Source organism: Ctenopharyngodon idella, chromosome 3, assembly GCF_019924925.1.
Source record: "Ctenopharyngodon idella isolate HZGC_01 chromosome 3, HZGC01, whole genome shotgun sequence".
Lineage (NCBI taxonomy): Eukaryota > Metazoa > Chordata > Actinopteri > Cypriniformes > Xenocyprididae > Ctenopharyngodon > Ctenopharyngodon idella.
In genome coordinates this window covers 10641989-10667500 of record NC_067222.1, presented here as the reverse complement: position 1 = coordinate 10667500, position 25512 = coordinate 10641989, and the positions used below count along the sequence as shown (strand labels likewise).

Here is a 25512-nt window from a genome sequence, read left to right as displayed (position 1 = left end):
GAGCCGAGCGTCGTTACATGGCTCATCTGTGGCTCCCAGCATGCATTGCGGCATGAATTTTAGTAGTTTGTTTTGTCACCATTGTTGAGGTTTGTATGATGAGTGTTGATGTCTAAGTGTGTCTAAATGCCCAGTTATTGCATAAAAGATGTTTCAGATATTCTCAGTTTGTGTCAGTGTTAATGCACTAGCGCGCTTTCTCTCACGCTAAATTTATTTAGTAAAAAGGAAATATTTTCATAGTTCAGTAGGGCTTCAACCTTACTGCTGTATTTGCTTTGAAACAGTCATTTAACAGTAGTTTAAATCACTGTACAACAAGCATTTGAACGTCATGAAATCAGACAACTTCAGCTGATCTTCTTTATCAGAACACAAGTATTCTTAATGAAACTTCTGCAGTTGATGTAAAAAAAAACAACATTATTTATTAGGTTGAATTAATTAAATAAACCAAATTACACAAACATGGACTTTGGTATTGAAAATTATTGAACAGTAGGTTCAAATAACTCAATTTTTGTCAAGTTGAAAATGCTTAAAATGTTCTCAGCATTACTCATTGTAATTGCATTTTTACTAGTTAGAACAGAATTACAGAGCTCTTGAATTCTTACTAGTAAAAATCCAATTACAACGAGTAACACTGAGAACACTTTAAGCTAAAACAGCTTGCCATATAGGATTTGTTTGTTGAGCTTCGTGAAGACTATGACGTCACTAACCCCACCCACACAGGTTTCTTCCTGCTTTGAATCCTCGACATGTAGGTATCGCTTTTACTTTAAAGACACTGTTTGTGGAGCATAAGATAATATGTAAATACGATATACAACACAAAATGATGATTTTAAATTAATTGGGAGTGTAACTAACTGTATGAGCTGCAGAAATGGTTGATTTCACTTTCAAATGTGTCAGAGGACCATAACACAATCTAAGATTGTGTGTCTAAGATTCTGTATATTTTAAATGCAAAATAAGCAATTGTAGTCAGTTGTTATGAATTGTAAAGGTACAGCATTTATTATTGTTGCATATTGTCCATGTTGCTAAACAAATTTCTCAAATGGCTCTTGTTTTGTGATTAAATCAAATATGTTAAGTTATACTATATTTTTTTGAGCAAATCAGTGTAATAAGATATACAGAGAAACACCCAAAAACAATGATTCAGTTTTTATTAGTGTATGTAATGTTTGTGTTTCGGAGAAAACCATCTCCCATACAGAATTGTTTTAAACAACAGCATATTAAAAAAAAAAAATCATATACTAATATAAATGTTGGAGTGTGATAACATGATCTCATTAGTGTGTGTTACTGAAGTAAAATGAGTGTAATCTCTGACAGGGTGATGAAGAGACAGACGTCAGGAGTCAGAGAAGATGATGGACTGAAGACTGAAGAAAGAACACAATATCATCATGTCCAGCAGAGAGAGCAGAGGTCAGAGATTATGAATCTATGAATGATATCGTTAACTTAACATCAGTAATATCAGTCAGTCATCCCTGGTTCAGATAATAACATCTATAGAGAAGAAGATCCCACTGGGCTGAATTCAATTAAATTCAGTTCAATTTAATATAGAAGTAGAGCCAGTGGTTACATTAAAAACATTTGTTTGCAAAATGTGTGAATGAAAGTTCAAAAATACAAATAAGTTATAAGTATACACTCCTTCAGTGTTGTAATGTTGACCAAACTAAAAGCATCAGCTTTTAATATTGTAATCTCCTGTAAACAGCTGGTCATTGATCAGTTCATTTAACAATGAGAACGATCCAGATGTTTGTCACTGTTTCCTTTAAGAACTGGAAGTCACTCATTTATTCTGTAGTTGGTCTCTACCTTTGCTTTGCACAAGTTCTTTATCTTTGATCCATTCAAACCTTGTCTCAATGAGTTTAAGTCCATTTGTATTTTGGATGACAACTTCATGTTTCTGCATAAGTTGTTTTATAACTAGTTTGGATTGTCAGGGTCTCTTCTGGAAGTCTGGAGAATATGAGCTTTTCTCTCATGCGGTGACACTGTGAGTTTAGCATAGTTCCTTTCACTTGTTTACTTCTGAGATTCAGCTAAAGTGCAAACTGTTAAACTGATTTAAACTCCATTGCTGAGTTATTTTTCACCGCTCATGAAAGACAATTCCTGTAGTTTTGGATCGAGGGACTGTAATTGTTTTGCATCTTTTAACTCTTTCCCTGCAGATGTTTTTTTTTTTTTTTGTGCCAGCCACCACCAGCATTTTTGATTATTTTCACAAAATTTTCATGACCCCCAGAATATATTGTTGCATAAATATCTGAACATGCATTTATCAAAAGAAAGAATAGAGCCTCTGATTTTAAACAACAACAACCCTGCAAACCAGTCTGCACTGGCCCTTTACGGGCCCTCTTAGGGCTAGCGTAAGAGAATTTGCTCACTGGCAAAACGTTGGCCCCTTAGCGTTGGCCCTGCACGGGCAGCCCTCACTTAACCCCCAGGAATCCCGCATTGGGCCCACACAGGGCCCGCACTATTAATCTACAACAATAAATCTGGCAGCACAGGGTGCCAAACGTTTACCATTAATGAAAATAACGATTAATGATTGTTAAACAAGAAATGGTCAATGACTGGCAGGGGCGTCTGCCACTCAAATATTTCTTAAATCATACTCTGTAAATTGTAAAACTCTTTGATTCTGATCACTGCATGATGATTGAATCATCAATAAAAATAAATAAAAATTTATCTAACCAGAATTTCTCTTGTAATTTTTGCTTAAACAAAAGTGCTTTAGAAACACAGTTACAGCAGCCAGAGAAACATTTAAGTTAGGAAGTCAAGGGTCAAGAGCCCAACTAAAGCAAACACAGACCTCCATAACAGTGACTCCATTTACTGTTTTCAATAAAACATCAATATCTAAAAGTTTTGTTTGAAAGAAATAGTGAAACTGGATTGTAATAAGTGAAAATGCAGAGATCTAGACAGATCTGTTTGTGTTTAATGTTCTGTTGCTGATTGTCATGTGACAGTGTTTTCAGCTTATTTAAATAAGGAGATTTTACTTTACTGCCAGTCATTTGACCGTTTTATCATATAACTGTTTTGTTCTTGTATTAATTACAGATTATTTTTGTAATTTTACATACATATGTATGTCATTTAAGAGAACAGAAAATGCTGTATAAAAATACAGCCAAACAGAGCATGGGAAACGAAATTGGTCTGCTTACACAAAACCTGCATGGGCCCAAAGTTACAAAAGTTGCTCTGGGCCATCATGGGCTTAATGTGGGCAGTCCTCTCAGAGAGCCCACAGTGAGCCCAAAACTGTGGGCCCCACCTGGGCAAGCCCGCACTGGGCCTGTTTAGGTTTGACGTAGACTGGCCCTAGCCCATTGTGCCCGCAAAAAGAGAGCATGGGCCCCGCAGGGGCATGTTTGCAGGGAACATTGGTTTCGCTTTATTTTGACGGTCCCTTTAACACATTCTGTTGACTAATAGTTATGTTATGTTAAAAAAAAAAGTTATGTAACACCTACATGTCTCATTAGAGTGTCACTAGAGTATTCGTAATGCCAGTATGAAGGGTTCTGTCTTCTGCTAGTAGCCCCATTTTGGCTGGGCCTGGTTCTCGGCCCAAGTGTCTGTCCTCGACGGCTCTCCTTAGGAGATTCCGGTCAGGAGAGACCTTCTCTCTCAGGCGGGGGGCTCATTCCTTCGCTTGAAGTTGTGGAAACTGTGGGCTTGGCCTCTGAGGGGGCCCAGCTCATAGATTCGGGTCTCTCAAACAAGGTTGTTGAGACCATACTCCATTCCAGAACTCCTACAATGAGGAAACTCTGTGCCCTGAAGTGGAGAGTTTTCACTTCATGGTTTGGGAGTTGCATGCTGGACCCAGCTAACTGTCCAATACAGTACTGGAGTTCCTGCAGGAGCGATTCTCTGCAGGGTTATCCCCATCCACCTTAAAGGTGTATGTGGTGCTCATAGCTGCTTACCACACTCCTTTAGGTGGTATGTCTGTTGGGAGACACCCGTGGGTAACTCGTTTCCTTTGTGCCAATCTGAGGCTGAGGCCTGCGGCACGCATGAGTATTTTGAAGGCCTTTCTGTGACTCCTATTGATGAGGTTCCCGAGAAGTTCCTTACTCTTAAGACTGTGTTTCTCCTTGCTATCTCGTCTCTCAAGAGGATTGGAGACTTACAAGCCTTGTCGGTATCCCCTTCATGCCTTTGGTTTGCATAAGGCATAGTGAAAGCTTTTCTTCACCCTAAACCGGGTTATTTGCCTAAGGCAGTGTTGTTGTACTCAAGACTCAGACTCGGTCTTGAACTTGGTCTCGAGACCATATTGTAATGGTCTTGGTCTTGTCATGGACTCGTGTGCATACTGACTCGGAAATTGACTCGTACTCGAACATATTAGGAATCGGACTACTCAAGACCACTCGCGTCCCATTCAAAATATTTCATGACTATAACTGTATGTTAATGTTTGGGGGCAAATAGCAATGATAATATTGTGGTCAATAAAACAAAATGCATTTGAATTATAATTAACATGACAATGTGTATGTAAGGAACCCCCCATCAGCCCAAAAAATGGAATCCGATGGCCTGGACGAAGGTAATGCGACTTTTCAGCGCCCCTCTGAAATTCACTTTAATTTTTAGAACTTAGTTTCAATTTTACTTTAGCTGCTTGTTTAATCTGTCTCCAATTGCAAATGATTATTACTCTTATTTAGTGTTTCCAATTAGAAATTAATCATTGGTTATGTATTAATTTAGATCTTTGATTATTCTGATAACCTTTTGTTTTCAATTATTCATTCATTATGGACCCGATGCCCCACAGAGATATACTCGCCCCGGGTTTGCAACTATCTCACTGACACAAACTCGTCAGCCTGATTCTTAGTCAGAGGGTGCAGAGTTTACTAATGCGTTTGAGTCGAACCGCCACATGCTTGTTCATACAAAAATACAGTTTTCTTAGTCACGATACTGCAACTTTTGATAGACAGAAATCCAAAGGTCTTTAGATGACGTGCCTACTGCTTCATGCATCCATAGGTCTTTAGTTTGACCTATCCTGAACACAGATCTGCGGTAGCATCAGCCTCCAATAATCTACTAGAAATAATGATTTAAGAATAAATGCAGAATAAATCAAAATTTGACATTTATTTGTCAGGTAAAAATATGTCATGCCAATTACACATTTAAACAATTAGAAGCCAATTCAGAAATAATAAATACATAACATCAATTGCTCAAAGATGACTCTAAGAGTAAGAAATGCATATACATACAGTGGTGGATGAATATTTCTAATAATTCACCCATCACTGGGGGTTCTGTTTGCAGAATGTCCCAAATGACTGCTCTGCCACCTTTCATTATATACCCAGACCAGAACAAAAGGATTATAAATATTTACAATATACTATTATCAGACATCTTGAAAAGACAACACCCAAAAAGGAGAACAGAATTCTTCAGTTTTCAATCTTTCTCACAATACAAGTGACTGCTGTGAAATTGAGACCATTTTACCAATCGCACTGAGACACTTAAAATTATACCAAACATGAAAGTGAGGTACACAAGATACATCATACATAGAATATGCATTCTTGGAGAACTTTTAGTGACTTGAATTTAAAGGGAAAGGAATGGAGTAGTAGTGGGTGTGTGCATTCATGAGTGAGGAGAGTCTGGGTAAGGCGGTGACCCATTTCTTTGAGATCTTCTCCTCAGATGAGTTTTATTGCTTTATTGCAGGGTGCTTGATCTCAGCTTTTGTCTTAGCAGGAAAATCAAGTCTTACATGTACAATAGTAACTAATCGCTCAAAAGTCAGAAAATTCCTATTTTTACATATCCGTCAGTGTGAGGCATTGCCATAACGCGTTGCTATGGGTTGCGTGCGTGTGCGACTGACTGATTTTCCACAGTCTGTTTGAAATATTTTTATATTTTAATTATATATTTTAAAATCTTACATAATTCATCAATGCCGGTTGGTCATGTATAATACCCCAACCAATCGTGATTTGCGGAGATGATCGGCCCTGGCTGCTTTTAGAGTCTTTCTATAACGGGACGAGCTGTCTTTCCACGTGATTCTGAAGACCTCTAAACGAGTTTGTCTCCATTTGCGCTCTAGATTATGAGTTTCTCTCTTGATAGCGTGAGTAGTACTGTTGTACAAACCCGATTCCAAAAAAGTTGGGACACTGTACAAATTGTGAATAAAAAAGGAATGCAATAATTTACAAATCTCATAAACTTATATTTTATTCACAATAGAATATAGATAACATATCAAATGTTGAAAGTGAGACATTTTGAAATGTCATGCCAAATATTGGCTCATTTTGGATTTCATGAGAGCTACACATTCCAAAACAGTTGGGACAAGTAGCCATAAGAGGCCGGAAAAGTTAAATGTACATATAAGGAACAGCTGGAGGACCAATTTGCAACTTATTAGGTCAATTGGCAACATGATTGGGTAAAAAAGAGCCTCTCAGAGTGGCAGTGTCTCTCAGAAGTCAAGATGGGCAGAGGATCACCAATTCCCCCAATGCTGCGGCGAAAAATAGTGGAGCAATATCAGAAAGGAGTTTCTCAGAGAAAAATTGCAAAGAGTTTGAAGTTATCATCATCTACAGTGCATAATATCATCCAAAGACCTTGCATTTTCCAACATGACAATGCCAGACCACATACTGCATCAATTACAACATCATGGCTGCGTAGAAGAAGGATCCGGGTACTGAAATGGCCAGCCTGCAGTCCAGATCTTTCACCCATAGAAAACATTTGGCGCATCATAAAGAGGAAGATGCGACAAAGAAGACCTAAGACAGTTGAGCAACTAGAAGCCTGTATTAGACAAGAATGGGACAACATTCCTATTCCTAAACTTGAGCAACTTGTCTCCTCAGTCCCCAGATGTTTGCAGACTGTTATAGAAATAGGAGGGGATGCCACACAGTGGTAAACATGGCCTTGTCCCAACTTTTTTGAGATGTGTTGATGCTATGAAATTTAAAATCAACTTATTTTTCCCTTAAAATGATACATTTTCTCAGTTTAAACATTTGATATGTCATCTATGTTGTATTCTGAATAAAATATTGAAATTTGAAACTTCCACATCATTGCATTCCTTTTTTATTCACAATTTGTACAGTGTCCCAACTTTTTTGGAATCGGGTTTGTACCATGGTACAGTATTTTTCTCTAACCTTTTTTAATCTGATGGGTGCAACAGTATATAATGTACTAGAGAAAATGGTGCACATACTGCTAGTCATTTCCTCAAGTTCATTTGTGTGCTTAGGTACAATGAGCTGCTGAGAATTTTCCGAATTTCTGGTTTGACCACGATCAGATTTTTTCTAGATCCTTTATTTTTATTGTTAAACCTCACTATTCCGGAAATAGACACAGTTTCTATAGACTGTACTACACTCACATTTCTATCAATTAAGTGGGAAGAACACAAACTGTGATTCGAGGTTTGACTTACTAGTCGACCAGTGCATAGCATCTTGGAGATGTTCTCTGATAGAAGATCAGCTCTGATTCTGCTGGGGTGCAGGCCATCAGCACGGAAGAGCCTAGGTCGCTCCCAGAAAAGATTCCAATTATTTATAAAGAGCAGCTTCTGTTCATTACACCAATTTAAAGCAAATAATCTACTGAACCTTTCATGTCCACATCGGTACGTCAGAAGCGGTCCGGACACAATGATCCTCGTTGTGGATGATGTAGCTTGTACCGTCTCGATCAGGTTCCTGAAGTCCTGCTTCAGCACCACCGTCTGCCGCAGCCTGGTGTCATTCACCCCTGCATGCAGAGCAACAGCTCCGATGCTCTCGTCAGCATTCAGCAACATGGGTACCTGGCAGCGGCATCGAGAACACGAGCACCAGGAAAATAGTGACTGTGCACCTTACCTCGAACGTGTCCTCACCTGCACTCAAAGGTAGAGACACATCTGACACACTCGCCATTAGAACAGATGAACAATAATATCGTGAGTGATAAGAGAAAAAACACTAGTGTGACCATGCCGGAAAGTGGAAACAGTTGTGCTGCTTAATATTTTTTATAACCTGTTGTGATCCTTTTTTTCAGGATTCCTTGATTTAAAAATGTTAAAAAATAACAGCATTTATTCAAAATAGAAATCTTTTCTAACAAATTACTATGTGGCCTTTTTATCCTTAACTGATAATATTTTTTAAACCAATATCACTCCAAGTAAATAAAATACATGGTATATTTGTATGGTGCCAATTTTATTGTTTCCACCAAACATTTACATATTGTTGAAGATTTCTTTGGGTCTTGTCTCAGACCCAACCTTATGTGAACTTGGACTCCAACCTCTCTGGTCTTTGTCTCGACTCGCCACACACATTTGTGAGATTTTACAACTTGGATCTGGCCTCCACTTAGGGGTCCAGGATGCTCTCGTCTTAGTGTTTATATTCGATTTCACACAGACAGGCATTTGGTACTATGGCGGAGTGACACAGCGCGAGTTCCTTTAAAAGGGAACGTCTCAGGTTACTACTGTAACCATGGTTCCCTAAAAGCTAGCACTGCTTGGTTTGGGTATGCTTTAGAGTTTCCTGGTCGTGATGTCACCCGCCTATGACGTTCCGTCACGCAATAGAGCTCCTGTAGTCACGTGACCCACTCTGTTTACACCACCATGCTGTTACGTTATACTGAAAATATAGCCTATCAGCCTAGTTAGTTAACACGTTTTAAACTCATTTTAGGGTTACTATTAAACATAAAACCCCTTATACAACACTTATAGGAATACTGAGATAAAAAAAAAAAAGAAATAAAAAATACAAATACAACCATCAGTTGTTTTGTTGAGTTGTTTAGCACGTTTTATTGCCGTGAACAATTTCAGTCGTCTATCAGGATCCTTAGGAATATGATATAATGATTTCCCCTTTGCTTTCCCCCTCCTGCTCTGGCATCCTGGTGCACAGCAGCTGTCCACGATGTTGAAATAGTAAGGTTTGTAAGGTCTAAACATGTCTGATTTTAAATTGCTCGACCACTATCAATACCAATGCTACAGCTGCTCTAGCGCTCTTCTGATGGCCTGTCAAAATGGTGGAGTTTAGATTGCATGATGTCAACCTCCGGAGCTCTATTGGACTGATTTCACATGTGCTTTATGATGCAATCATGCAGAGGCGTTCCCACAGCATCTCGATGCAGTGTCTCGTTCCATCTCAGGGAACCATGGTTACAGTTTTAACCTGAGATGATTTGGCTTTACGTTTGTTGCTGCTGCTGAAATGTGGAATTATTGAGTGATAATCAAGATCCAAATGCAAGTGTTTTTGTTTCTGCAGCTGTTGTTCGCGGTTCTGCTCACAGGAGAAGAAGCAGCAAATCAAGAGAACCTCCCTCCAGTAAGTCTTTATATGAACATATGTGATTAATTTAGTTAGTTTTAGTCAAGTCAAGTCACCTTTATTTATATAGCGCTTTTTACAATGCAGATTGTGTCAAAGCAGCTTTACATTGATAACTGGTACATAATTTTGGCTGCACAGCAGCTCTTAAAAGAATAGTGTCAATGCAGGCAGATCAGAGCACTGTTGTATATCAAATGTCAAGTGAAATGTCAAGTGTCCCCAACTAAGCAAGCCAAAGGCGACAGCGGCAAGGAACCCAAACTCCAACAGGTGACATCAGGTGGCAAACAGGTGGCAAATAGGTGTTAAAATGGAGAAAAAAAAAACCTTGGGAGAAACCAGGCTTAGTCGGGGGGCCAGTTCTCCTCTGGTGAACAGTGCTTTGTTGCGATTCAGGTTGCTATCATAAGTCCGATAGGATCGCAACATTCAAAGTATTTATTTCAGTTCCATCCAGTTGAGGATCGTATTCATCATGTCAGTATGGACGGTTTGTTGAGGAGCTGTGCCACTGGTTTAGTCCCTCCAAAACAAAAAATGTGAAATTGTGTTTCAATTTATATTGGTAATGTTAATGGATAAAAACTAAAGATCTTGGTGTCATAACATGTTACTTGTGTGTGTTTCAGTGAGTAATCTGAGGATTGTTCTGCTGGGGAAGAGCGTGTCAGAAAACAGTGGAGTGGGAAACTTCCTGTTGGGACGAGCAGTGTTTGACAGTGAAGCTCCTCCAGATGTTGTAGAGAGAGTCGGAGGAAGATTGAAGGACAGACATGTGATGGTCATCAACAGTCCTCAGCTGCTCCAGACAAACATCTCAGATGATCAGTTCACACAGACAATGAGAGAGTGCGTGAATCTGTCTGATCCAGGACCTCATGTGATCGTTCTGCTCCTCAAACATGATCAGTGTTCAGCAGAAGATCAAGAGTGTGTGGAGAAGGTGCTGGACTCTTTCTCTGAGAGGGTTTATCAACACACCATGGTGCTCACCACACAAGAGTCCACTGAAACCAATGACATCCTACAGAAAATCATTCAGAAATGCTTCAACAGACACTTCAGTCTTCAAAGAAGCAGCTCTCCTGATGATCTTCTGCAGGCGTTTGAGGACATTGTGAAAATAAATGATGGACGACACCTGGATTGTCCTGAAGTTTCACAGTATTTCTCAATGGAGCAACAAGCCACAGAAAGACGTGAGTGTGATGATATTTGATGTTTCTAGTGATGAATGAACAGTTTTTAAATGTTCTTCTTCTACTGTCAGTTTCAGAGTGTGTGAAGCTGAATCTGGTTGTGTGTGGGAGTGACAGGACATTAAAATCCTCCATATCAGAACAGATCTTGAGAGACGTGGAGCTTCATGGACGTCAGATCAGTCTGGTGGAGCTTCCAGCTCTGTTCAACACTCGTCTCTCAGAGGAGGAAGTGATGCGTCAGACTCTCCACTGTGTGTCTCTCTGTGATCCTGGAGTTCATGTTTTCCTCCTCATTATTCCTGATGCTCCACTCAATAATGAAGACAAAGCAGAAATGGAGGAGATCCAGAGGATCTTCAGCTCCAGAATCAACAAACACATGATGATCCTCATAATGCAGAGTTCAGAGCATCAGACAGCAGAACTCAATGAAGAAACACAGTCTGTCATTGAGGGATTTGGAGGACGACATCATTTCTTTGGTCCTAACACACAAGTGTCCACATTGATGGAGAACATTGAGAAGATGCTGGAAGAAAACAGAGGAGAGTTTTTCTCCACAGAGACATTTCTGGAGGCACAGATGAAAAAACTGATGAAATATGAAGAGATGAAGAAGAAAATTCATTCACTGGAGACACTTTTACTGTCACAAGGTAATGACCAGAAAATGAGTCTAAAACTGTATAGCATGAAAAGTAACAAAACAAAAACATAGTTTTACATTTGTGTTCTACCATGGAGTATTTACGGTGACCGAGAAGTACAACAACAAAAAAACAAAAAAATCACAATTATGAAAACAAAATAGTAAGACAGAAAAATGACAACTCAGACAAAAATGGAAAAGGTAGGTATATTTTGCATATGGAATACTTACCGCTAACGCTATTTTTTGTTTAATGATGCGCCAAATGTTCTCTATAGGTGAAAGATCTGGACTGCATACTGTATATGCAAGAACAGGCACGATGGTCAACTTACGTTTTAAAGTCTAAAAAAGCGTCCTCACATTGGTCGGACCATACCGCTGCCAACTCCAGACTATGCTTACCTGACTTACCTCTGGTTAACTCTGCCATTATTTTGTGCAGTGGGGTCGCAAAGCTAGCGAACCCCTTCACCAAATGCCGATAATAGTTTGCAAAGCCCAAAAAGTTCCGCATCTCTGAATCCATCCTAGGATGAGGCCACTGAGCTACCACCTCAACCTTACTTGGGAATATGATGCGTAATTTAACACATTATTGCAGGAACCATTTAAGTTTAAGTTTTCCTTTGTTTAGACAGAAGGCAGCTACTGTAATACATCTGAGCAGGACTTTATTCACAGAAAGTGGGACATGTACAATGGCTTTCTCTCTAGACATCAATAATGCTGAAATAACATGCTAACGTTTATTGTTGTAATTAAGACCCCATCAATTAAATGACTGGACTATTTGACCTTTAAGACCTAATATTGTAAAAATAAAGACATTTTAAGACTGCAAGAAAACAGACAATGCTTCAGCAAAGGTGTTTAACAAAGTTTAATAAACATTGAAAAATGTTTCACTGCCTATATATAATTAAAAATATTTCACATTTAAAATATTTAAATTATTTAAACTATGCAACAACTTTTTACCAACAATGTAAAATTTTACATTTCATCTCTTAATCTAATATACACTTTAATCCAGTACGTCATAGCATAGAGCTTTATAGCTATACAGCTCAATTCAAGTACACAGGATGGATCAAGGTTAAAACATAACCTAATATATACATAACTTTCTCTCGTATGACAATGACGTGACTGGAAATAAGCAAATAGACTACAAAACCTGAACCTCTTAATAGTGCTGCTGGCTAGCGTGGTGTCTAACTGAAAATATCTCCTTAGCAAAAGATACAGCAAAACACATAAAAAGACTGTAATTCCCTGGAATTTAGGCTACAGTCATTGACAAGATCATAAATAAAATAGTCCATCAAGAGGTTTCAAATAAACATCGCGTTGTGTGAAATTTAGTCTTCTCTTCATCGATTTAGCATTTTTCTGCGCTCTCTTCCGCTATTGGGGTGACATGACAAAGAACGCTGATCCTGATTGGTCCTCGTGTGTGCATTCGAAGTGCTGATTGGTTCGAGCAGATAGAACTTTATAGAACCAAGTTAGAGTTAGACTTTGTAGATAGAACATTTTTGTTTTCTAAAAAAAGTACCAAAATGTACACAACTTAAAAAAAGAAACATCACATAATGTAAATAAGTTGTCACAGAATACGAATATGTGAATAACTCAATTTTGACAAAAATGTCAGATAGAACCTTATAATTCCAAGGGGACAATTTACATCCTTAATGATTTTCCATCTCTTACATTTGTAACCAAAAATACACACCTCACTCCGCTCACCAAGGGTGCAAACTTTAGGCTTGCTGCTTCCTGAGTTAGTCGCTAGCTTGATGGTCTCTGGACTAAAGAGCACACAGATGTAGACATAAGACAAAGCAACTTAACAAAACAACGTAAAAAGGGGAATTATATAACTACTTAAAGTTACAGAGAGAACAGCACCAGGATTACACAACCTGTGTTAACTTACACATGTCACTGGGCTTCTGAGATGAGAGAAATCGTCTCAGGTTACGTATGTAACCATGGGTCCCTGAGAAACAGGGAACAAGACTCTGCGTTTGAAACGCTATGGGGAATGTCACACGTGACCCGGTGTCTGAAAGCCAACTGTTCAACAACTCCAATCCCTATTGGCCGGTGACAGCCTATGACGTAATATGGCGCGACCTGGAAGTATAAAAGGAGCGCCTGGAGAAACAGTCAGTATATATCGTCTTGAGGGACTGTTCTGCGGGCAGGCAGCCCGAAGCAAGGCAAGGAAACGCAGAGTCTCGTTCCCTGTTTCTCAGGGAACCATGGTTACATACGTAACCTGAGACGTTCCCTTTCGAAAGGGAACTCGCTCTGCGTTTGAAACGCTATGGAGAATGATATACCCACGCCGCCATGCTTAAGGAGAGTGCATGCCAAAAAATATGGCTGACAAATGTCGAGCAGTTTTGAAGGAAACGCTTAGCAACTCACCCTTGGGTCACACCAGGCTGTCAGTGACAGCATTCCCTACGGCAAACAGCCCAAGCTTAGCCTCAAAGAGGCCTTCCGTAGAAAGCCTACTAAGGCCGCTCAAGGGGAAAAGTGGTCCCTTAAAGGGAATGTGGCCAGGGAACCAAAAAGAGCCCCGGCCAGTCACTAGAGGGGAACGAAGTCACCCCCAATGCCACCAGGGAGGCCGACCTGGTCTGACACAGGACAAACTTAGTCTGGCCAACCCTGTCTGAATACAGAATCTCCATAACGCATTCTTCAGAGAAGAGAACAGGTAAGAGCGACTGCATGAAGGGCAGTAAGCAACTCAAACCCACGCGTAGAGACAGGCATCCTGGAGAGCAGAACTCAGCTGAGTGCTATGAACCCTCGTATTGAGGGGAGTATAATCTGCTCATCCTAGGATCTACTCAGCACTTGATTATTTGCACTGAGGAGGCTGTGCGCTAGAAACCCTGATACAGGGGAGCACAAACCAGCCTAGGGCTGAACCTTAGGAGGAGGCCTTAAGGAGGCCTACAACCCATGATCAGCTTAGGGAGCAAAGCACTATTAAAGAGACAATCCTAGCAGGGAAGTACAAAGCTCAACCTAACAGGTAGACGATACTGTGGGCACAAAATCATGGAGGCCAGAAAGGGGCCTACAGCATGATAGTAGCTTTATATGGAGCATGACTCACATACGAAAAGCATTTCGTCATATTAGAAGGACATTCAATGGTGGCCTGTGAGGGCCACCTTGAACACCTGTCTTGCTGGGAGCAGGACATATGACTTAGTGACAGTAGTTAAACTGTAAAGTGCCCACATGACAATCCACCTAACACAATCCAACAAGCAGTGTACTCGGTAAAAGATCCCTTTTTACTCTTTAAAGCAAGAGGAGTACAACGTACGCCAGCACGCACTAAGGAAGGCCTTTGAGGGGCCTATAACCTCAGCAGACACGTGGCATCAGCTCGTGGCAGTGTTTAAAGCACCAGGAAGGATAAATAACCGAACCAAATGAAGGTTAAATTATCACCTGGGGCCCTGGCCAACCAGAAGTGTATTCAGTAGGGTACTGATAGCTCTCTAGTAAGAAGATACACTACAACATACGCTAGTATGTTCAAAAAAGGCGGCCCAGAGGGCCTAAAAACCTTTAGGACATACGGCATTAGTCTAGTGGCCATTAGGGTTCTAGGAGCAAAAATAGAACCAACCTAGATACTAGGTGGCTATTTAGCTCAACTAGAGTAGAAACCCAGACTCAAGGAGGCTGATGTAGTTAAAACCAAACCTCAGTAAGGTTTTTACCACAAAAACTCATCCCTGAGAGGTCAGCCACTGAGAAGAGTACTCGGTAAAAGCACCTTTTACTCTCAAAGTGAGAGGAGTACATAACTGAACTCCAACATGCTACACGGGAGGCCCATAGGGCCTACCTTAGTAAACACGTGGCATCAGCAAGTGGTGACCATAACCACACCAACCATCAGGCCATGCATTCAACGATTTAGTTTCTAAAAGGAAATGCATATTACGTCACATACTCCACGAGAGGCCTGCTTAAGGCCTACTCAACAGAGGTGGGGCGTGGCTGATGGTGGTATTGGATTCACAAGCATCCTGACAGCATGTCAGCTAAAAAGGAGGCCTTATGGGGCCTCCAAGTTCAGCAACAAGTGGTGTTCAGCCCGTTTGTCCATATAAACACAAACTGTGCCAACATGTACACTAAAAAGGAGGCCTTATTAGGGCCTACCCTAGTAAACACATGGCATCAGCCAGTCCAAGACCATACCAACCAACAGGCCATGCATTCAGTGAAAAAACTTTCAAGCATAATACTGAGAGAAGGAATGCATATTACGCCACCATACTCCATGAGAGGCCTGCTTAAGGCCTACTCAACAGAGGTGGGGCACGGCCAATGGTGGTATGGGTACTTGGATTCCCAGGCATCCTGCCAGCAAGTCAGCTAAAAAGGAGGCCTTGTGGGGCCTACAATCTCAGCAACAAGTGGTGTTCAGCCTGTTTGCAGAATAAAACACAAACTGTGCCAATATGTGAACTAGAAATGAGGCCTGTTGGGGCTTACCTTTCCAATGACACGTGGCTTCAGCTCGTGAAATAAAGGGAACCAAGCTACAGGAGACCAGCTCTAACCTAACAATAGCTGTGGGAAGCTAACTGCAACCTGAGCTAGGCTACACATTCCAATAGGCAATGTACCCTAAATCATATGTGACTAAAGGGAACCAAACAATGCCAACATGGTCTAAGGAAGGCCTATATGGCCTACTACCTCAAACAGACACGTAGCAAAAGCCTGTGGCAGTGTAAACTATGTGAGCAAACTATGATCAACTAACAGCACTTGTTAGAAATACAACTGCTAACTAGAAGGAGATGGCTAATTAACCATAAGAGCCTACAATCAAAGTTATATGCAATATAGCTGATAACAAGATCACAAAAGGGAGCTAATAGAAACCAGCTTTTCTCAAAAAGTGGTTCTATACTACCCTGAGTATGCAATCCAAGAGGTGATGCACTCAGTGACACAAATAAACCTCAACTGGGGAATATAATAGTCACCAATCTCTCCAACAGAGGCTAACATCAAAAAGCCTGCTATTATGAGAACAGGTGCTAACCTGTGGCAGCATAAGTAAGCTCACATATATATATATGTAGGGCAAAAGTCTAGAACTCAAAGCAAACATAATGCTTTGACATACATGCTGTTTCCAATGAGGAAAAACATTTTCTCCACACAGATTCTCAAATCTGTACTAAGCCCTAGAGGACGAAGGCTAAAAGCTAGCACCGTCAACTCAAACTTGATTAAGAAAATCAAGTGGCTCAGAGGAAAAAACATTTTCCATAGCATGAAAAGTTCTAGAAGTGGGGCCTAGCATACACTTTCTGCATAACTTATCTATGCAAAGATAAGGGCCTACCACCTGAGAAAAATAGCATCAGGGAGTCTAAAAACAGTCTACAACCTAGCTGTTAACCTCACCAATTGCACCTACATAGAAGAGAAGAGGGTAGATATAAATTGCCCTTGCAGCTGGGGGATCGATTACAAATGCAGAGGTGTTTACAATCGATCACCCATCTCACTCTCGCTTCTTCCTCCTCCCGTCTGTCTGGACTCAGATACAAATCTGAATGGCTAGGGGTTTTTCCATGCCCTCCCGATCTCAAACACGGAGATCCGGAAGGAATGGAAAGCTTATGGGAGCTGCAGCGTCCATGGACAGAAAGGAACCGATCGTCAAGCCGTCCGCGCACGGCCCCTTTCTTAACGCGCTCTCACGGCAGCTGCAGCCTGCCGAAAAGCGCGTCCAAAAAACACCAGCAGCTCCGCATCCACAGCAGCCAGAGGAGCGCTCGCTGCCGGACGCGATGATGTCAAATATGGATGTCATCGTCATCCAACAACTCATCCTCGTCAGCCTCGGGGGAGCTGAGAGAGAATACAACTCTCTCAAACTTCCCAACGAGCTCACCTGCAAGCCCTATGATTGCAGCCGCCGTTTTGCCTCAGCACAAACAGGACCAGAAGCACAGATGCGGACACGTCTTCCCTCGAGAAGAGTGCCGAACGAGAACGGAGCGTCCCAATAGGAAGACGCCCACAGTAAATAACAGACAAACACACAGACAGCGCCCTCAAGCACTGTCTATGCGCGCTCCTCTCCAGACAGAAAATGCCCAGAAATGTGTATATCAAGTGTCAAAACCTGGGACACGAATGAACACACTCTCTTGAACGTTTGTAAGGCATATTATAGAATCCCTTACCGGAGTCGATATAGTCGCGATCAGACAGAACAGACCCGAAAGACGAAAAGATACTGACTGTTTCTCCAGGCGCTCCTTTTATACTTCCGGGTCGTGCCATATTACGTCATAGGCTGTCGCTGGCCAATAGGGATTGGAGTTGTTGGATAGTTGGCTTTCAGACACCAGGTCACGTGTGACGTTCCCCATAGCATTTCAAACGCAGAGTCTCGTTCCCTCTTTCGAAAGGGAACTGAAGAGTGAAACTACTGGTTGACTATACAGGTTCCTGGGCTCACATCCTCAAACCCAGTCACATGAATGACCTGACTGTGAATGAATTACCTCTAGAGGTCTCTAGTGGCCACTTACAGTCATTGTCATCCTTAAATCAGTCCTGTGCTTCATCATGTACATGAATAAATACATAGATTCGCCACTTTTACTTCTGTGTCCTATTTTACTTGTGCGTCCAGAAACAAATTTGTGTGCATTTTATTTTGTGATTTCACCAGAATGAATAAAGAGTCTCTGCAACTGCGTTAAGCGACATATTGAAGCATTCGTCCATGTGACTGCATAAGCCAGTGCCAGATCACCTTTATTTAATAAATTAATAATATGAATGTTTTGCTAGTCAACTAGAGATGGAATTTCATTTTTATTAGGTACATGCACTGCAAGATGTTTCAAAAAGTGGTAGGACACCTGGCAAATTACGCCTGGTAGATGATACAGTTCTAATATTTACACATGTATGCGAAATGACTTTATACTACAGCAGCCCACTGTACTTTCTGCATGTCTTGATTGACAGATATCTCATCCAATCAGCGCTAAGTATTCCATTTGTAAAATACACCTACCTTTAACTTGTCATTGTGTTTTCTTGAATTAATGATTTGTTCTGTTTTTAATCTTGAATATAATTCAGATTCAACAGAGAGTGAAGATGAACTGAGGATTGTGCTGCTGGGAAAAACTGGAGTTGGAAAAAGTGCAACTGGAAACACAATCTTAGGAAGAGACGCATTTAAAGCACAAGCATCTTTTGAATCAGTGACTAAAGAGAGTCGGAAAGAAACATCTGAACTCAACGGCCGACACGTTACTGTGATCGACACTCCAGGACTGTTTGATACTGAAGTTACTAATGAGGAGAACCAGAGAGAAATCAGCCACTGCATCTCCATGATCCTGCCTGGACCACATGTGTTTCTCCTGCTGATTCCTCTTGGACGATTTACTAAAGAAGAAGCAAAATCAGTGAAGATCATCCAAGAGACGTTTGGTGAGAAATCTCTAAAGTACACCATGGTGCTCTTTACCAGAGGAGATGATCTCAAGGACCAAACCATTGAACAGTGTTTGGGAAAACCTGGATCTCCTTTGATGAATCTGATTGAAGCGTGTGGAAACAGATTCCATGTGTTCAATAATAATCAGACTGGAGACCGAACACAGGTGTCTGATCTACTGGAGAAGATAGACAACATGGTGACAGCGAACGGAGGGAGTTTCTACTCGTGTAAGATGTTCAGACAGATGGAGAGAGAAAAACAAGAACAACAGATGAAGATCCTGATGGACAGAGTCAGAGAAAGGGAAGAACTGATGGACAAACTAGAAGAAGAGATGAGACAAGAACAAGAGACACTTTCAAATAAAATTGAGCTGCTGAAGCAAGAAAAAGAGAAACTTCAGATCAAACACGTCACAGAAATAGAAAGACTGTTGAACAGAATAGAGTATGAGAGGAAGAAAAGAGAATTTGAATTTAATGAAAGAGGAGAAAAGTATAAAACACTAATGAAAGAGAAAGAAAAAATGATGAAGAAACATGAAGAAGAGAAAGAGAGAATGAAGATGAGGATGGAGGAAGAACGACAGAATCATGACAAAGAGAGAAAGATAAGAGAAGATGAACTCAAAAGAGAAATAAGAGAACAAGAGAAACATCAGAGAGAGATGCAAGACGAGATGAGACGAGAACGAGAGACTTTCAAGATTGAAATAGAAGAAATGAGGCAAGAAAAAGAAAAACTTCAGATCAAATATGAATCAGAAATAGACAGACTGATGAACAGAATAGAGAATGAAAGGAAGAAAAGTGAAGAAGAATTCAGAGAGAGAGAAGATCGATATAAAAGAGAAATGAAAGAGAAAGAAGAGAGCGAGGAAAAGATGCGTGAGGAGATGAAGAGAGAACGAGAGGAATGGGAGAAACAGAAACTAGAGGAAAAGAAGGGAAGAGAAAAAGAGAAACAAAAACGTAAGCAATAAAAACTTTTTAACAAACTGTATGTTGAAATGATAACTGGCGTTTTACATGTTCCATGTGAGTGTTGAGATAATATTGTGCTAATTCAGTATTTACAATCATCCAGCACCTCTTAATGGTCTGAGAATATGAACACTGATAAATGAGTCTGCAAACGCTTCATTCACTGAATCTTTTACAAGCTAAAAACACTGATAAACTGCTGAACCAAAATATATGTAATCTTGTAAGCATTTGGTAGGGTTTGAGCACAGTGTGATTGATGGCAGTTTTATCATTAGAATACGTTTATCATCAAAATCATCAATCAGGCAACACTGGATTTGACTGTGGTTCCCTTTCAGTCGGTCTCGTTCTACATACGTCAGAACTGAACTGACGAATTGGGATATCGCTAGAGAGCCCTATCACCTTCGAGTGTACGGGAGCGGATCCAATCGCACTTTGTCTTTCACTTCGGAGCCAAGCACTTGTGTTCCTGCAAGGTCGCATTTACTGTGTAAAGTTTAAATGAGTCTTTTGGGGAGAAGAAGCCTTCTTTGTGAAGTCTGTGCCGGTCCAAGGGCACTTTACAGCAGCGGCCGTGAGCTATACAGAGCTCTCAACTGCTGTTTTCACAGCAAGCAGTTTTTGTTCCGTTTTTTTGCGATTTGGGCCGGTTCCTTCACTGTGTGTGCTGACTGTAAGGCAATCAGTGTGTACCTGCAGTCACACCACAGCTGATCCCCTCTATGCTTCAGCACAACACATGAGAGTCTTTTCCCCCTTCTAAAAGAGCTTCACAGATGGACGGACACTGCATCTTTTTCAAGATGTCATTCTGTCTGTGCGTTACTGGATGCGGTCATTCACTGTTGAGTTCCTCTGCCACCCTCTGTGGCTCGGACATTGCAAAGTGTCTGATGCTAGGCCAATCACTTGTTACCAACGTTGTTGCTTGGCTGGGTGGCATATGTTGTGACCCATACGGTGGTCCCATATGTGTCATTTCCACGATTAAACTCCCTACGTTGAACCCGTGTCTTTCCCTTAGTAGAGTCAGCTCTGCTTTCATCTGTTGTCAGATGTGTCTCCCCCCATTTAGGCTTGAGCCATCCCAGGACTCTATATGTGTACTGCCTATGGTCAGTCCATATGTGTTTTCCCACGTAATTTCCCCCCTCTCGGTAGGTTGTGGTCTCCGCAGCGTCCCTCACGGGCTCGCTTTCCCAGTGTTGTCTAGTCTTACTGAATGGGTCATGCAGAACAGCAGTAGACTCTCTCAGTGTAAGCTCGCTCCCTTCTCCACCCTGAGGTGCGCCGGGTTGCTGTAGCTTATGCTGGGCACTGGAAGGGGGTCAGTAACTGTAACATTTTATTAGGGATCCCAATTCGTCGGTTCAGTTCTGACGTACGTTGAACGTGACCAACTGAAAGGGAATGTCTCAGTTATGTGTGTAACCCTCAGGGAACGGAGACGTACGTCCCGTTTCCAAAGTTCCTGTGCCTCCGCTTCATGCTTGTCTCCTCAGTGAAAAACAAAGTATGACTGCATCCTCTTCTGTATTTATACCCGCCTTGCAGGGGCGGTGCGCGTGACGCAAAGCTCGCACGCCAATGTCCATTGGCTCATTTAGTTACACTCGAAGGTGATAGGGCTCTCTAGCGATATCCCAATTCGTCGGTTCAGTTCTGATGTATGTCTCCATTCCCTCCTTCAGGGAATGAGGGTTACACACTTAACAGAGACATTTTTATAGTCAAAGAAAAAACAAAAGAGACGAAAAAACAACAAACTACTGGAGATGAAACAGATACCTGCATTTTCAAGTGTTTGTCTGAGAGATTATACTGTAGTTGAAAAGAATACAGATACACACTGGCATGGGCCACTTCCAAATCTTCAGTGTAACATTGCTCAGTTTGAACTTCTTTCTATCTTTGTGTGAAGGGGTATAAAAGAACAAGGCAGGTGGAGTCACAATCACTATTAACACTCATGTATGACTCTGTATAAACATGCTCCTTCTGTGTCTCATGTGTCAACGTTTTACTGAGAGTAAATGTCCAATCAACCATTACTATATTAATTTAATAACCCTCAAATTCACTGCATTTACAATGTCACAAAAAAATCAGATTTTTTATTGTCAGACACAGATTGGATGTTCTTATACACATGTAAACTTAAACAATGCATGACTCTGACTTGAATCTAAACACACAAATCTGATTCCACTTGGTACTAATATAGATACTATATATGTTTAAAAACACAATGTTTAAACATGTATGATATTAATAAATATAAAAATCCTTCAACATGATTTTCAGGTGAAGCAGACGAAGTTGAATCACATGAAGCTGAAGCATATAAAGTTGAAGCGGCTGAATTTGAAGCAGATGAATATGAAGCAGATGATTTTGAAGCACATGAATTTGAAGCAGATGAATATGAAGCAGATGATTTTGAAGCAGATGATTTTGAAGCAGATGATTTTGAAACACATGAATTTGAAGCAGATGAAGTCGAAGCACATGATTTTGAAGCACATGAATTTGAAGCAGATGAAGTTGAACCATATTGGAGCGATTTCCTAGACACAGATTAAGCCTAGTCCTAAATTAAAACGGCCCTTTAAACCAGATTAACAGAAATCTGCTTTTTTAAATAGTCCTAGACTTCTAGTACAGAGTTTAATAAGCTGATTTCTTGGAGGAAGACTAGAGCTGAGCTACTCCAGGACTAAACTGAGGCTTAAATTTACTTCAGATTAACGTTGTGTTTCAAAGAAGACACATGTATTACTTGGATATATTTATATGTGCGATCTGGGAAAACCTGTTGGATGTCACGATGGAACGTTTTCAGTAAAGTCAAAAAATAGGTCGAATGTAATTTTTTTTTTTTTTGTCAAAATTGGGTTTTCTTTAAATTATCATTCTATAACATCTTGTCTATCATCTCTGAAAATATCTTAGCAAAATATGCCTGTTAAGTGCAGAAAAATTGTTATTTAAAATGGCAAGCTGAAAAGATTCTCTAATGTTACTGTTTAAGAACACACCCAGCGGAGGTAAAAAAAAAAAAAAAAAAACGGCCATAGAACAACGGAGCTATAATGAACACAAGTTCTAATTATGTGTATATTAGAGGTTGAATTCAAATCAAATACTGCCAAACTTCCCATACTACTTATGAATAGGACATCTACTTCATAAAATGAATGAAAATATGGAAATATATGGAGGCGCCCTTAAATAGTCAGATATGGAGCTGACAATGTTGACATTTTTGTCTTATATTTTCTTGCAGTTTAGAGTGAAACATGTTTTGTATTATATTATTATAAAATAGAAACAATTATATTTTTACAGTTTCATAAACTTAAACTTCTATAATGTTTCACTTTCATAATTTATTCCACTCCTACAATAATCTGACAAGTGTCTTCTTTAAAACAAGACCAACCTTAGGTCTATATTCCAAAGCATTCTTGAATTGCATGCATTAATGTTTGGATAGTGCATTTTCATGTCTATGCAAAAAAGGGACTGACAGTAATTTAAACCTGTTTTTCTCAAAATTCCATTCCTGAAAATCAGAGCGATTAGCCATCTTTAGATAACCATAACTTTTGTTACAGATAAGCTATGAAAAAAGTAAAAACAGATTTGGAAAGGGCTCGAATTGAGCTTTAATTAGGTAGTAGGTGATTTCACCATGTGGTGGGTTTTCGCAGATCACATCACATATATACAGTTAGGGCCATATATATTTGGGACACAGACACAATTTTCATACTTTTATCTCTGTATGCCACCAGAATAAAATAAAAATGAAAAAAAAAAAACAAGATGCATTTAAAGAGCAGACTTTCAGTTTTAATTCAAGGGGTTGAACAAAAATATCAAATAAAAGGTTCAGGAACTGCAACCATTTTTATACACAGTCCCTTCATTTTCAGGGGCTCAAATGTAATTAGACAAATAAATATAATTATGAATAAAATGTTCATTTTTAATATTTTGTTGAAAATCATTTGCAGGCAATGACTGCCCATGGACATCACCAGAGACTGGGTTTCCTCCTTTCTGAGGCTTTGCCAGACCTTAACTGCAGCTGTCTTCAGTTGTGGTTTGTGGGTCTTTCTGCCTTTAGTTTTCTCTTTAGCAAGTGAAATGCATGTTCACTCGGGTTGAGATCAGGTGATTGACTCGGCCATTGTAGAATATTCCATTACTTTTCCTTAAAAAACTCCTGGGTTGCTTTTGCAGTGTGTTTTGGATCATTGTCCATCTGTACCGTGAAATGCCGTCCAATCAACTTTGCTGCATTTTGCTTAATCTGGGCAGACAGTATATTCCTATACACTTCAGAATTCATCCGGCTGCTTCTGTCTTCTATCACATCATCAGTAAACACCAGTGACCCAGTGCCACTGGAAGCCATGCATGCCCATGCCATTACACTGCCTCCACCATGTTTTACAGATGATGTTGTATGCTTTGGATCATGAGATGTTTCAAGCCTTCTCCATACTTTTCTCTTCCCATCATTCTGGTACAGGTTTGATCAGGTTGATCTTAGTTTCATCTGTCCAAAGAATGCTTTTCCAGAACTGGTCAGGTTTTTTTAGATGTTTTTTGGCAAAGACTAATCTGGCCTTTCTATTCTTGAGGCTTATGAATGGTTGGCACCTTGTGGTGATCCCTCTGTATTTGCTCTTGTGAAGTCTTCTCTTGATTGTAGACTTTGACAATGACACACCTACCTCCTGGCGAGTGTCCTGCACATCTCTCTGATGGATTTGTTTGACTTGCATGGAGGACTTCTTTGAACGCATGATGTAGGTTCACAGCAACAGATTCCAAATGCAAATACCACACTTAGAATCAACTCCAGACCTTTTACCTGCTTAATTGATCAAGAAATAATGAAGGAATAGCCTACACCTGTCCATGAAACAGCTTTTGATTCAATTGTCCAATTACTTTTGGCCCCTTGAAAAAGGGGGGTGGCTACTCTCAAGAGCTGTAATTCCTATACCCTTCCTCCAATTTGGATGTAAATACCCTCAAATTAAACCTGAGAGAGTGCACTTTCAGCGCACGATAGCTATACAACTATAGCTTGAATATGTTTTGGAAAATACCTGAAAAAACTAAAATTGTGCCTGTGTACAAATATACAGGTGCATCTCAATAAATTAGAATATCTTTTTTCTGTAATTTAATTCAAAAAGTAAAACTATTTCCAGACTTTTTTGTTTTCATTTTGATGATTACAGCTTGTTGCTCATCAAAATCAAAAAATCAGTATCTCAAATTATTAGAATATTTAATTTCAACTTCTATTAAATTACCATTCTCAGGGTATAAATACTGGGTTTAGGTCAGTAATCCCAACAGCAGTCATGGGGAAGTCTGCCGTCTTGACAGTTGTCCAAAAGACGATCGTCAAGACCCTCTACAATGAGGGTAAGCCACAGAGGGTCATTGCTGAAAGAGCTGGCTGTTCGCAGAGTGCTGTGCCAAAGCATATTCATGGAAAGTTGACTGGAAGAAGTGTCTTACCTGGGCTAAGGAGAAAAAGAACTGGACTGTTGCTCAGTGGTCCAAAGTCCTCTTTTCAGATGAAAGTAAATTTTGCATTTCATTTGGAAATCAAGGTCCCAGAGTCTGG

The 25512-nt window shown here is 40.2% G+C and overlaps 2 protein-coding genes across 1 annotated transcript; both read left to right on the top strand.

Moving 5' to 3' along the window:
- LOC127509878 (gastrula zinc finger protein XlCGF52.1-like) overlaps nucleotides 1-25512 on the top strand; it is a 298674-nt gene that overhangs the window by 197599 nt on the left and 75563 nt on the right.
- Nucleotides 1349-23851, top strand: LOC127509877 (GTPase IMAP family member 8-like). Its single transcript, XM_051889084.1, has 6 exons — nucleotides 1349-1449; nucleotides 9408-9467; nucleotides 10103-10672; nucleotides 10744-11331; nucleotides 18501-19838; nucleotides 22161-23851. Exons 1-6 carry the CDS (start codon nucleotides 1428-1430, stop codon nucleotides 22436-22438), a joined length of 2856 nt encoding a protein of 951 aa, XP_051745044.1. The 5' UTR covers nucleotides 1349-1427; the 3' UTR covers nucleotides 22439-23851.

What these genes read in the sequence shown, in the direction of transcription:
- LOC127509877 (XM_051889084.1), top strand. Translation starts at nt 1,428, where the DNA reads ATGTCCAGCAGAGAGAGCAGAG. An exon ending in GTCCAGCAGAGAGAGCAGAG is followed by an intron (nt 1,450 to 9,407) that starts GTCAGAGATTAT and finishes TTGTTTCTGCAG; the next exon opens with CTGTTGTTCGCGGTTCTGCT. An exon ending in GACACTTTTACTGTCACAAG is followed by an intron (nt 11,332 to 18,500) that starts GTAATGACCAGA and finishes AATATAATTCAG; the next exon opens with ATTCAACAGAGAGTGAAGAT.